Source organism: Sorex araneus, chromosome 4 (assembly GCF_027595985.1).
Source record: "Sorex araneus isolate mSorAra2 chromosome 4, mSorAra2.pri, whole genome shotgun sequence".
In the NCBI taxonomy this organism is placed as follows: domain Eukaryota; kingdom Metazoa; phylum Chordata; class Mammalia; order Eulipotyphla; family Soricidae; genus Sorex; species Sorex araneus.
In genome coordinates this window covers 157,173,949-157,192,824 of record NC_073305.1, presented here as the reverse complement: position 1 = coordinate 157,192,824, position 18,876 = coordinate 157,173,949, and the positions used below count along the sequence as shown (strand labels likewise).

Genomic DNA, 18,876 nt, shown 5'->3' with positions numbered 1-18,876 from the left:
TGAACTTTCTGTCAAAGGCTTTTTGTTTTCTTCCTTTTTTAAAAATTTTATTTTATTGATTCACCGTAAGATATAGTTACAAGCTTTCATGTTTGAGTTAAACAATCACACAATGATCACACACTCATCCCTCCACCAGTGCACATTCCCCACCGCCAATATCCCTGGTATACTCCCATCTTGGCCTCCACTGCCTCTGTGGCAGACAGTATTCCCCATATTCTCTCTCAGCTTTTGGGCATTATGATTTGCAGTGCAGATACTGAGAGGTCATAGTGTTTAGTCCCTTATCTACTTTCGGCAAACAACTCCCATCCCGACTGATTCCTCCAACCATCATTTTCTTAGTGATCCCTTCTCTATTCCAGCTGCCTTCTCCCTGCCCACTCATAAGGCAGGATTCCAACTATGGAGCAGTCTTAGTTGGAAGATTGTCCTTGGGTGTCGGTCTTGTGTTATGTTATTTTATATTCTGCAAATGAGTGCAGTCCTTCTATATCTGTCCCTTTCTTTCTGACTCATTTCACGTAGCATGATACTCTCCATGTCTGTCCACTTATAAGCAAATTTCATGACGTCATCTCATAACAGCTGCATAATACTCCAATGTGTAGATGTACCAAAATTTCTTTAACCAGTCATCTGTTCTCCAGCACTTGGGTTGTTTCCAGATTTTGGCTATTGTGAACAGTGCTGCAATGAACATATAGGTATAGATGTCATTTCTACTGTGCGTTTTTTGTACCCTCGGGAGTTATTCCCAGAAGTGGTATTGCGGGGTCATATGGAAGCTCAATTTCTAGTTTTGAAGAACTGTCCGTATTGTTTTCCAAAAAGGCTGGACCAGTCAGCATTCCCGCCAACAGTGAAGGAGCGTCCCTTTTTCCCCACATCCATGCCAGCCTTGGTTGCTTTTGTTCTTTTGAATGTGTGCCAGTCTGTGGTGTGAGATGATATCTCATTGTTGTTTTGATTTGCATCTTCCTGATGGCTAGGGATGTGAAGCATTTTTTCATGTGCCTTTTGGCCATTTATATTTCTTTTTTGAGGAAACTTCAGTTCATTTATTCTCCCCATTTTTTGTTGGGTTTGGAGGTTTTTTTCTTAAATGATTCTACTAGTGTCTTGTATATCCTGGATATTAATCCCTTATCAGATGGGTATTGGGTAAATATTCTTTCCCATTCTGTGTTCTCTTTCTGTATTTTGATCACTGTTTCTTTTGAAGAGCAGTAGCTTCTTAGTTTGATGTCGTCAAAGGCTTTTATATCTCTGAGATATAGTGGTTTATTAAATGAAAAGGAAAACATAACAAACCTAGGCAAAACCTATGTTAGATCCAGAGAGAATCTGACTAGTTGTCCTTGTTCCATTAACTTTTATTATTTTTAATTTGTACTGAACAGTCATTCTCTGGGGGGAAAAAAGAGCAGCTAGTATTACAAAGCAATTTTTATTCTCCAGCTATCAAAGAATAAAAATGAAACCTAAGGACTGGTGGGATGCATTGAGTTGGAGTACATTGAATTACAAGATTCCGTGACTTTCCTGGGGAGAATAATCTGTAGACATGGGTTGAACCTCCTTGAGGAATGAGCAAGACAATAAATGGACATATTTTTGTAGAGTTTTAAAATAAATGAAAGAGTCATGATTTTACTTTTTTAGTTTTTTATATTTAGTAGCAGTAAATCATAGAGCATCTGTCTGATCATGCTTTAATTTTAGAACTTATGCTGTGAGCCAGTGTGAGAAGGGAAAGAAAAGCATGAAAAAAGTATTAGTCACTTTTTGTGTTGTTATAAAAGTTTAGAAAATATTTCCTATTAACTTCGAGTGAGTACTCACAGAATCTTTAATGGTACTCTTTTTTTCTCCTTCAGAAACGTGCTAAGGGCCAAGTGTTATTTGACAAAGTATGTGAACACCTTAATCTCCTGGAAAAGGACTACTTTGGACTTTCTATTCAGGAAAACACTGAGCAAAAAGTAAGTGAAATTATTGCAAATTCATTTATATTGATAACCTAGAGAAATAAAGTATTTAAAAACTATACATTGCAGTATTTTTCTGGTAAGTGCATTAGCCTTTTACTTAAAACAAGCAATATAAAATAAATTACTTTGTGCCTACTAAGGAGTCAGACTCGAGAGGTAATTGGGAAAATGGGGACAATAGTGAAGGGAAGGTGACACCACCAGTTGTGGGACTGGTGTTAGAATGTTGAATGCCTATGACAAATGCATCCTGAACAACTTTGTCAATTATGGTGTTTAACATAAAGGGGCAAAATCGGTACACAACTGAATTTTACAGCAGTCTATTTTATATTTCTATTTTGAAATTTCATGTTCCTTGTGGACATCTGATAAGTTGTGAGACTTGACCTCATGTAAAGCATTGCCTGCACGTGTATGCAGGCATGCTTTCGTATTTAACCTATCTTAAGAATTTGGGTCTGAAAGAATTAAGTGCCTTTATTTTGAATTTTTAGTGCTTGATATTATTTGTATGCTAGGAAGTAAGCATGTTTGAAAAACAGATTGAGGGGTACTGAAAGGCGTATCAGAGATACCAATGCATGCTGTCTCGAGAGCTTTGAAGAGAGCATTGGCGTTGTTGAACAGATGCATTCTGGTGCATCTCTTTCTGGTGCATCTCTTTCTGGGTTGAAGATGTTTCTTGCCCTCTCATACGGTTGTTTGGGGGAGGCCCCCAAAAGAAGTGGGCTCAGCCTAATTCCTGAGGTAGATTTAAGCACTGAGAGGAGCGGGAAATCTCCCTGGAGTGTATGGAGGTAGTTTTCTGCTTCAGGAATTTCCTGAGATGTTATGCAATAGCTTCAAGGCATGAGAGTACTGAATGTTGACGCCAGGGAGAGTTGGCACTTCTCAGCATCATACACAAATTAAAGAGAAATAGATGCAACAGTTCTTGCAAAACCAGAGTTTACCTATAGCTCTCTATCTTTGTTCTGGCAGCTCTAATAAAGTATCATGGACAGAAGTGATTTTAAACATCTCTTTGTTTCAGTTCTAGATGCCAGGAAGTTCATGGTTAAGGTCACCACAGCTTTGGTTTCTGGTGCATGCCCTCTGCCTGATTCACAGACAGCTGTTTTCACATTTAGCCTCTCATTGTGCCTGTCCATGAGCGAAGAGCTTCAGGAAGCTTCTGGACACTCTTTGATAAAGGCTCCATTCACAAGGGCCCTGGCTTCCTGACCTAATCTCTTCCCAAAGGCTCCACCTTCCAATCCTGTCCTACTGCAGAGTAGGTTTTCACATAGGGCTTCTCGGAAAGATTCAAAACATTGAGTTCTAAGTACCTTCCTTATGGTTACAGAAAAAGACTTGGTCTCTTTTCTTCTATTTCACTTTCTAAGGCTTGGGACTTTGGGGGAGAAGATACTGATTATATAGAAGTGAATTATAAAGGCTTGGCCCAAGGTTTCGGGTAAAATATTCTGTTAATTGTGACCATGACAGACTTGCTGGGACCAAGCTCTCTGAGGGTGCTCAGAACACTCAGTCACTGAGAGGAGTTATTTTCTAATATCTAATTTTGACATCAGAGTCAACAGAATAGAGCAAGCAGAAGATGAATATAGGCTGTAAAGCATTATTAGCCCACATGTCATCATTGTTTATACTTAATTGTCCTGTTAATGAAATAGAGAGGGAAGGGTAATAATTTTATATAAATTAAATTCTTTCAGCTTGCTTAGTTTTAAATCCCCAATACCTAATTTCTGGTTTAATTCCACATTTTAATTAAAGACAATTAAATTGCATGCCTGCCTCTGCATAGTATGTGCATATACTTATTACAACTCTGTTCAGAATACAACTCTGTTCAAAATAGCATAATACAGACCTTTGACAAAATGAACAAGGGAACTTTTTCAGGCTTTAAATTATATGGTGGTCTTGATAATGTTTGTAAACATGTATCCCTCTGTTGATTCTAAAAGATGCAAAAAAAAAAAGTGATGGGCTTTCAATTGTTTTGCTCTTTTTTTTTTTTTTCATTGAATCACCATGAGATACAGTTACAAAGCTTTCATGTTTGAGTTTCAGTCATATAGTGTTTGAACAGCCATCCCTCCACCAGTAAACATTTCCTACCTTGGACCTAGGTTCGATACCTCTGTTTCTCTCGGAGACCTTGGCAAGCTACCAAGAGTATCCCGCCCACACGGCAGAGCCTGGCAAGCTCCCCGTGGCGTATTCTATATGCCAAAAACAGTAACCACAAGTCTCACAATGGAGACATTACTGCTGCCCGCTCGAGCAAATCGATGAACAATGGGACTGTAGTGCTAATGTCACCAGTATCCACCCACCCTCATCCCACCTCTCCCCCGCCTCTTTGAGATTAGTTTTTCTGTCATTGATAGGAGTATTTAGTTCTTGTGAAAAAGGGACAATCCAGTATGTAATAAAATATGTAGAATAGGCATTCTGTTCTATTCATGTAATAGGTCACATCTGAAAATAAGATACAATTTATTAAGAAATTTGTCATTTCTATAACTAAACATTTTAATAAGAAAATGTGTTACATAGTAGGATTCACTATTTTTTATTTTGATGCTCTAATATCAGAATTTACACTCAATTGTGTAAATGCAAAAATGATCATTTAACTCTTAAACCTCAACTGTCTCCTATAGAGTAGTTCTGGATTCCTTCTTCCTCATTACTTATTCCATTGCTTATCTGCCAGCGAGGTCTGTTTTTCCTACCTGCTAATTTTTCTTTCCCTAATTTTTTGATCTGCAGTTCTGCTTTGATCTAGGCGTTTGCTACATCTTGATCTATTTTATATTCCACCCAATGCTAATGTGCTGCTCAGTTCCAGTTCCTTGTGTTTATTCTTGGCACTCTTGCTAGTTTAAGCATTCAGGAGCACATATTTGAAGTTGGTATTCCCTGACTTACTCTCTAGTGGACACAGTGTGGTTCACATGACTTTTGCCTACTTTCACTTATCAGTGACCTTTCCCATTGTCCATGTTCATTCCATACCACCCACCACCTTTCACTCACAAAAGAGCTTGGCTGATCTGTATCACACCTCCTTCACCTAAAATTGCTTGCTTACATTTGAAATGTCCTTCCCCAGGCTCATTTCCTCTCCCTTTCCCTCTCCTCCCTCTCCCTCTCCCTCCCTACCTCCCTCTCTCTCTCTCTCTTTCCCCCCTCTCTCTCCTTCCCACCCCTCCCCTCTCTCTTCCTCTCCTTCTCCCTCTGCTCCCTCTCCCTTTTCCTTTCCTCTCTCTCTTTCTCTTCCTCTTCCTCTCTCTCACTTTCCCCCTCCTCTTTCTTCTCTCTCCTTTCTCCTCTTCCCTTTTTCCTCTCTCCCCTCTTTTTTAGTGCCTGCTTATATTCTCTTGTTCTGGGGTGGGCGGTGGGGGGGCAGGGGTGGAGGGAAGGGTAGGATCATACTCTGTGATGATCAGGGCTTACTCTGGGTCTATGCTTAGGGGTCACTCCTGGTGGTACTTGGGGATCCATATGTGGTGCTGGGGATTAAACCAGGGTTGGCCACATGCAAGACAAGTGCCTAAGTCCAGTACTATCTCACCAGTCCCAATTCTACTTTTCTTTAATATTCAGTGCGTGCTTCCTGTTCCTTGACTGTAACTTAATTCCACCACCATTCTTCCTGTCCCCAACTGAAGGAGACTAGATAGTTCCCTGTCTTTCATTTTGATACTTAATACCAATTTTGTGATTCATTCTTCACCTCCATTACTCTAGAAACTTTCTAAGGCTAGAGATTATGCCTTTATATTTGTGTAGCTCAAGTATCTCTAGACATTAGCATATTTATTAAATATTAACTATATTAATATAATTAGATATATAGTAATATAATATAACCAGACTCATCAGGATCATCACTGGGAGGAAAAGAAAAAGTGCTGTTGAGAATGTAGAAAAATTGTAAACCTCATGTTCTCTGAGAATGTAGTCCTGTTTGGCAGTTATGGAAAATACTATGCAGCTTCTTTTAAAAATTTTAAAAAAGAATGAATATATGGCACAATAATAATCCTGTCTCTGGTTGTGTGTGTATGCATACATATCAGTGTCTTGTATGCTCATATTTTTTACAGCATTGCCCACAATATCCAAGAGGTAGAAATAACCTAGATGCTTATTGATGGATGAATTTGATAAACAAAATGAGTTCTATACAAAATGTGAATGGGATATTATTTAGTGTTTTATTTTTTATGTTTTAATTTTTTTATTAGCAAATCACCGTAAGACAAAGTTACAGACTTACAAGTTTTCATGCTTACATTTCAGTCATACAATGATCGAGTGCCCATCCCTCCACCAGTGCCCATTTTCCACCACCAATGGTCCCAGCATCCCTCCCACCACCCCTATCCTGTCCCCTTCACCCCACCCCGCCTCTGTGGCAGGGCATTCCCATTTGCTTGCTTTCTCTTTTTGAGTGTTGTAGTTTGCTACAGAGGTATCAAGTAGGCATCATGTTCAGTCTGTAGTCTATTTTCAGCCCATATCTCCCATCCCTAGTGGGCCCGCCTAGCACCCATTTGCTTGGTGATCCCTTCTCTACCAGAGCTGCTTCTTCACCTAGCATGTGAGGTCGGCTTCCAAGCTGTGGAGTGATCCTTCTGGTACTTATCTCTACTGTTCTTGGGTGTTAGTCTCCCATTCTGTTACTTTATATTCCACAAATGAGTGCAATCTTTCTATGTCTGTCCCTCTCTCTCACTCATTTTACTTAACATGATATTTTATTTTATTTTATTTTATTTTAATTTTTTTTATTGAATCACCAAGTGGAGGGTTACATAGTTCTCAGGATTATGTCAGTTATACAATACTCAAACACCCTTCCCTTCACCAGTGCCCATTTTCCATCACCAACCCCCCCAGTATATCTGCTGCCCCCTCCCACCTCCCCAGTCCCCACCCTTGTACGTGATAAGTTTCACTTCGTTTACACTTTATCTCGATTACATTCCATGTTTCAACACACAACTCACTACCGTTGCTGGGGTTTCCCCCCAAAAAGAAAAAGACAGTCCTATTGCCAAGGAAGCATTTGATAGTTCTCCATTGCTAAGCATATAGAGATATTAAGTCCCGCTGTTTGTTACATAACTTTTCTTTTTCCCCCTTTTCCCGCGACACCGAGTTCACGCCTGTTTAGTAATCGCCACGCTGTCTGACAAAGGGGAAAAAAAACCGAAGAGGATGGTTATTTCCCGTCATCAGCCGGCGTGGGGCTCTGGCTTAGTTGATAGTCTAGTAGAGTGTCTGCAAGCAGTTTCTGGAACCAAAGGTCTTGCGCTGGTATCGGCTCCAGCTCGAGATTCCACCAGCATCCCACTGTTCCATGTACATAATTTTTCCCCTTATATCCCATTCCCACGCCACCAGGTCTGTTTGCTTAATGGATATCACACTATGTTTGACACCACGCCGTGTTTCTTCCCGAGAAAGAAGGATATTTCTTCTCAGCCGGCGTGGGGATATAGCTTAGTTCAGTCTAGAGAGATGGCTACCACTTTGATTGCCTTCAATATTTCAGCAAAAGACTTTATGGTGCTCATAAGATGGGAAAACCTAGAGAAATACCGGGCCCCCGCACGGGGGGCCTGGCGGAAACGCTCAAATCACTTACTGCAGGTTGCTGGCGGGCTGCTGGTGTCCAAAGCAGCTCCCTTGTCTTCCTCAGTCATACTGGGGCTTCGGGCGCGGCGAAGTGGCGATATTTTATTTTTTTAAAGAAAGGCATCCTGTCACATGTTATACAGTGGCTGGACCTAAAGAATATTCTCCTAAGTGAAACAGACCAGTTTAAAAAAGACAGTCACTCTGTGATTCTATTTGTATGAGGTATTGCAGTTAGATTCCTGGAAACAGAAAACAGATTGGTAATTGCCAGGGAGAAGGGGGAAGGGAAAATGGTGTAAACTTTAAGTTTTGTATGATGAAAAAGATATGTTGTACCAAAGTTTGGTTATAGTTAATGTGAATGATAGTAAATTTGTTATCTGTTTTATTTTTAATCACAAGTAAGAAAAAATAATGCCTATGTATAAACTAGTCTTCTAACTGCAGCAAATTTAGAATTAAACAAGATGTAGAACCTACCTTCGTGGATGTCCTACATACATGCTAATTGAGGAGACAGAGTGAAAAATTCAATTACACAGTTAGTGGTTAGTGACTTACGGGATAGATTTAGTGTAACAATGGGAAAGATTCTTCTTAGGAAAAAATGATGCTTAAGAACAGACCCAAAATGCAAGAGGACTTTGCTTTTGCAAAGAGACTGGGATTCTCATTTTGCAGTAGGCATAGTTCCAAGTACTTTGTATGTGTTGTTTGTCTTAATGGTCCTGAAAATAACCCTTAAATGTAAGCCACAGATTTATAGATGCAGGAATTTGAGATACAGCAAACTTTTATTCACCCATTGTTGCCTCAGCAATAAAAGATAAGATTTAAAACCAGATAAACTTGGAAACAATAGAATTTTAGGGATAATTCAACAATGCTTAGCTTCATATCTATTTAGGTAAAACTGGGTACATCCTTTTATAGCTATTCTAACAAGAAAAGTGGAAGAACGTAATTTTTTCTTAGAAGTTTATATTTTGTCTGATTTGAAGAGTTCCTGCAAGGCCCTGTGAGGGATGTGTGGAAGTTGACTTAGCTCCTAATATAAATTTTACAATTAGTGTGTCTGCAATGATATTAATAAACTTAATGGCATGACCTAAGAGTACTGAAGGAGATTGCGTGGGAGTCCATGCCAGGGCTTCCTAAAAGATCTTTTTCCTTTCTGTCAAAGTCACCTGTGAGACAAGTGCTCCTCCAGGAAGCTAATGATCTCTTTCCCACCTCTGCCTTATGCACACACACACACACACTGTGCTTGAGAGCTCTCTGACACAAGCCCCATGAGTATGCCATGAATTCTCCTCAGGTAAAAGTGGTGCCAATGCCAACCCCCTTGTCCTTGGATTACAAAATTCATATTACTAGACAGTGTGCAGAGGGGTGGAGGGAAGGAAGAGGGGGAGGACTAAAGGTGACATAGGGACACTGGAAGAGGGTCGTGGGCACTTTGGTGGTGAATGGGGTGTAGTAACTTTATGCTATAAACACCAACACTGTTGTAACCCTATTTCCGGAGCTGCAATAAATATGAATTGTATGAAGAAAGGAATCAAGCAGTAGAAATGAGAGAAAAAATAAATAGTGGCAGCGCTGTTTACTTAAGAAATATCAAAGGATGTTTCCAGCTGTTTCATCAGGACGGATATGTCAAATCTCCCTGCTATGTTGGAACAGAAAAGGAATTGTTCATTCTCCGGGCCGTGTATTATTTGGGCTGCTATGACACAGTGTGAGAGATTGGGTTGCTTAGAAACAATGACATTTATTTCTAACAGCTCTGGATGCTGCAACGTCCAAGATCAGGCCTCTTGCAAATTTGGAGTCTGGTGAGAACCTGCCTCCCGGACCTTCCCGGGGTCTAAAGGTGCACTGGAACTCTGCAGGGCACATTTTGTAAAACAGTATTCCCCACCAGTGCTCCACCCTCGTGACCTAATCAGTTCCAAAGGCCCTGCTTCCCCGTACCATTCGCTTTAGGGATTGAGATGTGAACAGCTTCATTTTGGGTGGACACTGATACTCAGGAGTATCGCAGGGTCAACCTAGTGTATAGGCTTCCTTCTAGCAATCTCTGTTCAAAGATAGAGTTAACAACCTCTCCCTAAATGTCAGTGGGGTGAATGTTAGGTAGGGTCTGGGTATGGGATACTTTTAAAGTTTTCTTACTTAAGGATCTGTCATGTGGATATTTAATATTGTTGTATAAATAAATGACTATACATTTTCTAAATAATATCAACAGTTAAATACTGGGTATTTTATCATAGAAATTGAGAAGTGTGACCCATATTGGGTATTGAAATAGCCTCCTGTGACTTGAGCATAGAGGATTAGTTCAGGGTTTTGTTTGGGTTGATAGATTTGCTTGGATGGAAACAATTTCAATTTGGCTACGGGGAAGCCCACGAAAAGAATGGCTGAAGCGAGAGGAGAGTGATGACAGTGGAAGTTTTTACAGTGAAGATAAATTGTGAATAAAGAGGGTGACCTCATCCTCTATGTCTGCAGAAGTAACATAGGAATGGTGCAGTTGTAAATAAATCTTGAGCTCCAATGGACCCTAAATTTCTGAGAAACGGGTGATAAGATTATTTGCCAAGAATGACATGTGGGGCTTGAGTGATAAAACAGTGGATAGAGTTTTTTTTTTTCTTTTTGGGTCACACCTGGCAATATACAGGGGTTACTCCTGGCTCTGCACTCAAGAATTAGTCCTGGTGGTGCTCAGGGGACCATATGGGATGCTGGGATTCGAACCTGGGTCAGCTGTGTGTAAGGCAAACCCCCTACCCGCTGTGCTGTCACTCCAGCCCCTGGATAGGGTTTTTGCCTTGCACCCAGGTTTGATCCACAGCATCCCCTATGGTCCCCGAGCATCCCAGGAGTGATCCTGGAGCACTAAGCCAGGAGTAAGTCCTGAGCACTGCCTGGTGTGGTCCCAAAACAAAAATAGCAACAAAAGGAAATGAATGACTATAGTATCTGTCAGGGAGGAAGACAGTTAAGAAGAGCGTGTGCGTAGATTAACGTTTAGTTGGTTCACTGGAAGTCGGGGTCATAATATTGTGATGGCAGCAGAATATACTGGTGTGCAGTTTTTCCTAATTCTCATCAGCTTTCCTGGTAGAATAATGAAGAAATGAAGTATTACTAGGGTTCGCAGTGGACTGTGTTCACTTTGGTTATGGTAAGAGGGCAAAAGATTGAGAAAACCAGAGGGGCTGATAGGTGGCAGTCAAAGTGATTAATCGAAGGTCCTGGGAAGAAGCTTAACTGAGGCTGAAATGGGCTGATCACTGGGAGAAAATGGTTAGGCCTTAGGGGTGAAAGTCTAAGGAACCTGAAGAGCAGGTGCAGTGGTGATAGCATCGGAGACTGGGGTGATGAAATCTAATGAGGTGGAGAGCGTGGTGTGAGCCAGGGTTCAGTCATGGAAAGGGCTACGCCAAGGAGAGGGCGAAGGTCATGAAGCTAGAATATGAAAATAACTTTTCATTGGAGTTTTTTTTTTAATATATGAATCCCATTGGCAAAAATGTTCATGCAAAATAAAGAACTCAACATCCTTATTTCATTTTGAAGTTTCTCTTAAGAAATGAGAGAAGAAATGCCCTTAAATTAGTCACACACTTGGTTGTCTCTGTTTTGGGTTGTTTGTGGCTGTGTGTCAGGCCCTGCACGTTGTTTTGTCTTGGGATCAGGCATGTAGAACAGTGATTGCAGTGGTAAATGAAGGTCACACGTTGACTGTGGCACTATGGATCGTGCACTGGGACTGGGGATGGATATTGAATTCTGGGCCTCACCCTGCAAGGCAGGCAGTCTACCACTGAGCCATATCACCGGGAACTTTTTGTATGGTTGTTCTGCTGTCCTTATTGTTGTTGCTCTGCTGGGGGGCTCACTTTGTCACAGTCCCACAGTGTCATGCATGCTGTGCATCTGCTCCTCCACTTCAGCCGTATCCCTAGTCCAGCACTATGTAGTTTTCTGGTTGTTTGGGCGGCACTCGACAGTGCTCATGCTTAGTCCTGGCGCTGTGCTCAGGGATTACTTCTAGCCATGCTCAAGGGACTGTATGCAGTGAGGAATTGAACCAGGGTCAGCAGCATGCAAGGCCAGTGCCTTAATCCCAGCACTACATTTCCATTCCTGCCCTATCTAGTCTTTAACTATAAAACTTACAGGGTTATGAGGAGTAGAGTGGCATTACTGAGATAATGTGTTCAGAAAATGAACATTCAAATGTCTTTGACAATATGTATATAATTTGATTTGCTTTCATAATTATTGTATTATAGAATTTCTTTATCCTCTCATGTATATTGACAAAAGTCCAGTCCTTAAGACATCTGGGCAAAATAACTTACTAGTCCAATAAAAATTTGTATGGGTCTGCATTTTTCACAGAAAATATTTTGCTATTTCAGCTTAATACGATCTAATTAATTTACTTTAATTAATTTACTTTAAATCTTTGCAGTTTCTTTTTTTTTCTTTTTCTTTTTGGGTCACACCCGGCATTGCACAGGAGTTAGTCCTGGCTTATGCACTCAGGAATTACTCCTGGCAGTGCTTGAGGACCCTGCAGTTTCAATAATAGAATAGGACCTAGACATGTAAGCTGCCTTCTTTCTCATGCTGAATATTATTCATAGCGGTTTCAGTCACTTATTGTTCAACCTGCTATGAAGTGAAAATACGGCACAGTCCTAGTTATTTGAAAGAATTTTTTTCTGAGGTAAGAACAGGACGTTCTTTTGATTTTTAATATGTAGCGCTGCTTATGTTTGCGACCTGGAGCTGGGAGCTTTTCAGCTCATTCTTAAGTATGAAAACCTGTCATTAATGTTAGAATGTTTTAATATCTGTTGAGAGCTGTTATGTAAACTTTACAATGGAAAATGTCTTAAAAAATATTTGAGTTCAAGGAACGTACTCCTGTCACATACAGAATTTCAAGTTTGTGTAGTTCTTGTATTCATGGCTAAGAGGAATGATCATTAAGTGTTTTTGGACTCTCTTTAAAGGGAAAAAACATTGTTGTGAATTTTTGATGTTAATAGAGTTTGGCATCTAGCCCAGGGATTATAATGTCACTTTGCTTCAAGCTAGATTGAAAGAAGAGCTTGTTAGAAGTGTATTTGCTATCCCCGGCTATCTTTATGAAAATTGACTAAAGCTTTGTCTGATAGCAAGACCATTTTACCCCCCAGAAAGTAGAATGAAAAATCTGAAATAGAAATTGCCATGTAAACTGTTCTTTTAATACATATTTTTCAGTCTGGTTATATTTTATAGCACAGACAGAACTCATGTTCTTTCAGATGCATAGTGAAAGTTTCAGTATAATGTAGAAAGCCTGTAACTTTCCTACCCATACCAGTGTTTATGGTAGCTTCTAATAGACTCAGGCAGTGACACAGGAAAGGGTTGTGATCCCTAAGGAAATAAGTAAATCGTAGACAATAGTTCTTATAGTTTACACGTTCAATCATGTAGCATGAACTGGGTTCAGTTTGTTCACTTCTCCCATCTCGTCCAACTGATGCACACCAGTGAGAAAGGCCTGGAGGGGCATTTTGAAAGACTTCTGAAGGGGAGTTGGGTGAGAGATTTGTTTGCAGGTGAAGGAGAAAGTTGGATAGATGTTGTAACTGAATCTTGAGTTATCTAAGCTACCGGTGGTCTGGGGCCAGCAGATGCACACTCACAGGATGCTGCTTTGATGGTTCATCTCTGCCCCGTTGGCTAGTGCTTCCACAGTACAAAAGGGGTGTGGCTCTTCACAGTCCTTGATGTCACTGCCCAGTGTGAAGGGGAGTTGTTCAGAGAAATACTGAACCTGGAAGCAGCATCTGCTAGAATTTTCTGCAGGAGTTCTCTCAAGCAGTTAGCCAGGAGCCAGTGAATGCTGAGCATATTTCTTACCAGCCAATGAAAATATGCCTCTGTATTTGGCTTTCAGAAAACAAAAAGAACCGTCTGGGTAAAAATAATGAAAGGGCAATACTTTGCAAAAGATGGCCCCAGGGCTCCCTTTGGAATGAAGAATGCCAGGTCCTCACTCTATACCTAGTAAACTGTAAATTTGCATTTAAACCTTAAAAAAAAAAGAAAGTTAAGACACTAATTTCTAAAGTTGTTCATAACAGTTTTTCAGACACACATGTTGGAACACCAGTCCCATCACAAGTGTCCTCTTTCTTCCGCTAGTGCCTTTAGTTTTCCTCTACTCCTCATCCTCGGCAGGCGTATAACACACTTTGTATTGCTCGCTCCAGCAAAACTATCATGTTGAAAGCCTGGAACAATAACAACAAATCTGCATTAAAAAAAAACATGCATCTTCAGGTTATTCGTGATAGACTTTACAGATTAAGAAGCACTAGTGAAGGGTGTGAAATGTCTTTTTGCAGTGGGAAAGACAATGACAGGAGTTTCGAGTGTCAGGAAAGCAAAGGATCTAGTGTCCTGGTACCCCAGGTGGCTTAGGAATCTTGGAAGCAGCCAGTTACTCAGAGCTTCTTATCAGGGTCAGATGCTGGGCTTTCCCCGTTACATGAAAACTTGGACCATGTAGACCCTGGGTGTTTAAGACCAGCATCTTCTGAATATAAATATGATCATACTTTCGTATTATTCCTAGCTATTTGTTAGAGGAGAGTTCAGAACCATCTTGAAGACTTTTTGTGAGAGACAGTATTGAAAAATAATTCATAGACATGCCAGAAGACTTGGTTAATCAGATTAGTCCTTTTGCCCCCAAATCTGTAGTGGATGAGTTGTAAGTAGGATTAAGGTTCATCTCAGTTTAACTGATGGAAGGACTTCAGTGTACATGTGTGGATAGCTATTTAGTTTGCTAGTCGGTTTAAAAAACTAATTGCTTTTAATGGCAGGTTTTAAATTTTGTGGATGTCTTGTGAATCCCTTTGTGTATGTCGTGTGAATCCCTTTGTCGGTTTGCTGAATTCTGTAGGCTGCTTCTTAGAACACTATCTTAAAGAATTTTTTTTTTTTATTTTGGTCCACACCCAGTGGTGTTCCAGGCTTACTCTTGACTCTGTGCTCAGGGATTACTCCTGGGGGACTTGGGGTTATATAGGGTGTTGGAAATTGAACCCAAGTCAGCTGCGTGCAAGGCAAGTGCCTTACCTTCTGTAGTATTGTTTTGAACCCTTAAAGAAATTACTAGTTAATTAAAGATAAGTTGTATAAAGCGGGGTTGGAGTGACAGTACAGCAGATAGGGTGTTTACCTTGCATGCATTGTGATCAGTTCCCAGCATCCCCTGTGGTCCTCTGAGCCCCACCAGGGGTGATCCTGAGCACAGAGTGAGGAGTAAGCCTGAACACTGCCAGGTGTGGTCCCAAAACCTTAAAAAAAAAAAAAAAAGCAAAAATAAAGCTATAAACATTAAGCAAACCAGTATAAATAACACTCTCAAATCATTAACTTAAAATTTGTTGTACAGTTATAGATGTGCTTCTCTGTTACTAATTTTAATATTTAATTTCTCAATGAGCACAGCTTAAATGATATCAGGATCTGCAGTTAGCTATACTCGGATATGGAAACATTTGTGATTCCTCTGAGATAAGAGTTAAAGATACTGCTGATATTCAACCAGGTTTTTCTCTCCTGTAGTTAGTGGTCATGCTAAAATTCAGATACATGTTAGTGAAAATAGAGACATGACATTTTGGGCAGAGAGATAGCTCAGGCTTTACATGCAAGAGAGCAGGGTTGGTTTCGTCTCTCTTATCCAACACACATCACTGAGAGCAGCTGTCAAGCACCACTGGGTGTGGCTTCCCCAAAGAAAATATCAGCAACAAAAAGAGATGCAATATTTCCCCCCCAACTGGTTTTATATTTTAAAAAGGAATAATGACACATTCTTGAATCATAACAATATGGATTTTCTTCTATTGGAAACCTGCTGAAGGATGACTTGTAACTTTGATAAATTGATGATTATTTTTTATGGCAGAGCCTGGCAAGCTACCCATGGCATATTCTGTATACTAAAAATAGTAACAAGTCTCACAATAGAGACGTTACTAGTGCTCGATCAAGCAAATCCATGAACAATGGGACAGCAGTACTACAGTGCAGTGCTACTCGGCATTCATTTAGAAGATTGTTATTTACTGGCTTTCCTGCTTTGAGTATAGTCTCAAGCAGAGGCTCCCAATAATGGCAGACTGCCAGAAAAGAAATCACTCAGCATCCCCCTGGAAATTACCTTCTTAGAGACTAGCAAATAGAAATTACTATTCAGGTGACTGAAGGCTATCACCTCCCCCCCTGAATTATTATAGCATCCCTACGACAGGTTAGGGGGAGGGAAGGAAGAAAGCTGACTGAGTGCATGAATATCTTTCCCCCTAACTAGCTAATAAAATACTTTTTTTTATTAAAAAAATTAAGTTGAATTTTGGTGAAATCTAGTATTGATAATAAGGCCTTTTCAGTTTTGCATAATTGCTGATAACCTAACCTCCAGGGAATACTGATAGAAAATTCTGTCTTGTCTGCTCATGAATCTCTTGGATCTTGACTAAGATCTAAACATAGATCTTAGTCCCAGACCTCTTTTATGAAGTGTGTTCCAGCTGGGTCATGGGCCAACCTCTTTTTTTTAAAAACATATTTGCCAAGTGGATCCCTTATCACCAGACAGGATTTATAAGAGCTTTGCAAGATGCTACTTTAACATGTACATAGAGGTGCTTGAGCTAGCCATATTTCTAACAATTCTCATGGGGAGGAATCATGCTCTTTATGTCTTAGTCTTTATTTCCAAATAGAGTCTTCACTTCAGAGCAGCTTTGTGAGATGGCTGGCATTTTCAGATGCTTTTTCTCTAAGGTGAACCCAGAGTCTGGTTTATTTAAAAATATTTTTTATGGTTTACTCCTCACCCAACTCCTCCCCCACCCCACCCCCTTTATTTTCTGTTTTATTAGTGACACTCCGTGGTGCTCAAGGAGCCTTGCATGTTGGAGATCAAACACCCATATCTATTCTCGAATACACTGCCCTTTCCCGCTAGGAACTGCCGTAATTTTCACCAAGTCTAGGAGTTGTTTTGCCAGTCCCTTCCCTGTGGTTTATGTTCCACATCTGAGCAGAGCTATCTGATAATTCCGTTTTTTAATTTTACTTAAGCATAGTCACCAATCACCCCAAACTTTGTTCACTTCATCCCAAAAGGCAGTGTCATCTATTTCAATGGAACAATAGTATTTTATTGAGTATACATACCATGGCTTCTATAGTCATCTATCAGTGGGCATTTGGGCTAATTCCATACTATGGCTATTATGAATAGTGTTGCTGTGAACATAGGTGTCTAGAAAACTTCTCAGATTAGTGTCTTTATATTTTTTGGATAAATGCCTAACAGTGGTGACCAAATCTTTTTTTTTTTTTCAAAATGAAATGAAGCCCCATAATCAGATGTATCATGCACCTGCATAAGCATCTGTTTGTGCAAAGAGTCTAATGTCTTTACTACTTTATATCTGCTTCTTGATTCACCAAGCATACCTGCTATCAAAACCAAAAATTTTTATTTGAGTTGTGTGTGCTATTTGTACTAGCTAATACAAAAAGTCATATTAAAAATTTATTGTCTTATCCCGAACAGCAAAATTATAGCCTACCTTGGATCTAAGTACTTATATTGGAGCTAATGATTGAACTGAAAATAATCTAATAAAAAAGACCATAATCTGTGGTCTTGTAATATGACCACAGCCTGGGGAAGGAGGAGGCGGGCAGGTAGCAGACAGCACTACTTACTGGTTGCCTGAAACTGGCAGCTGCCATGTAGAGAGGATAGGAATAATACAGTCTGTCTCCTTCAAAGTGGTTCTGGAGAGAAGTCTTCTTTTTAGTGGACATAGCGCTCCCAGCACGGAAGTGATGTTGGTTTTGGGAAAGCCAGCTAAGCAAGTGGAAGCAGTCATTTCTGCTGCTGCTGATGGACCATTTCAGATAATCTGTCTCCATAGTCATATGGGGCTGAAATAAAGAACTGAAGCTACTTCTTTCTTTGAATATTCGGTTGTCAAAGTTGGACAGTGCAGTTCTGGATTGGCTGGTTTATCCTTCTGAATTCATAGGGCTCAGTTGACTGGCCACAAGGGGTTGATGCTCCAGGGAGGAATTCAAAGGTGCCCAACTGCTATGGCACAGGGTTATTTCTTGGGGTCCAGAAGATAATGGCACTTCCAGTCTCTTCTCCCTAGAACTGAGAATGCCCTTTTTAGGTCTTCTGTAAGCAAGCATCTTTACCGTTACGTAAGAGAACTGGAGATTTGAATGGGGTCTGCCAAGGCATCTCAAACCCTTTCTCCTGCATACTCTTGTTTTATGTTCGTTTTCTGAGGGATTTGGCACTAGTTGTCTCTGATTCAGTGTTCTTGCTGTGGTTGTTGCTTCCTCGGCTGAAATGCCTCCACACATGTGACCCTCCTCCTCCTCCCCCGTCTGAGTGTCTGGACTAGAGACTGAATGATATGTTTTGCTCATTCTTGTGCACTCATCAGAGCCGGCCATTTGTGAGCCAGCTGTTGTGTGGGAAGCAGCTGCGGGGCCGGGGAGCTGAGTGCCAGGCACTCTTAACGGGGCAATCAGAGCTGCTCCCCGACAGAGCCCCCCGGAGGTACCATTGGAGGGTCTCCCTGGCCCTTCATAGCAGCGCTTCCTGCAGCTGGGACACAAGTGGTGATAGGAAAGGGGACCAAGCTCTACGGTAGTTCTTTGTGCAGAGGCTTGAATATAGCCAGTGTCACTTAGAGCCAAGCACACCTTGGGACCTCGCTGCTCTGACTCTGCTGAGTGTCATAAAGCTGAAAGCTATAGGAAAAGCCACTGGGTTTTGTGCAGCTTTCCGTTCAAAGCATTCTCTTGCTATTGCCTTTTAATAGCAGAAGTTAATATTCTTAGAGCATTCCAGCCTGTCATTAAGATAGTAGGCTGTTACTGCTTAAAAAAACTAAGCATTCCAGTTGCTTTATAAATCGTAGCAATACTCAGCTTAAGGCCATAGTTATAATGCACCATGGGATACTTTTAAAATGATAAAGAAAACTGTCACTGTCATCCCATTGCTCATCGATTTATTCGAGTGGGCACCAGTAACGTCTCTCACTGAGAGACTTATTTTACTGTGTTTAGCATATCC

General features: G+C 40.6%; 1 protein-coding gene across 24 annotated transcripts in view; it reads left to right on the top strand.

Moving 5' to 3' along the window:
* The window catches only part of EPB41L2 (erythrocyte membrane protein band 4.1 like 2), a 220,350-nt gene that overhangs the window by 134,716 nt on the left and 66,758 nt on the right, over window positions 1–18,876 (top strand). For all 24 annotated transcript variants that reach the window (XR_008629711.1, XR_008629713.1, XR_008629712.1 and 21 more), the window contains one exon: window positions 1,884–1,988. Coding sequence is in view for 18 of the 24 variants with exons in the window: in XM_055134237.1 (XP_054990212.1) it covers window positions 1,884–1,988 (105 nt within the window). In the remaining 6 variants the exon portion in view is untranslated. The remainder of the gene's footprint in view (window positions 1–1,883; window positions 1,989–18,876) is intronic.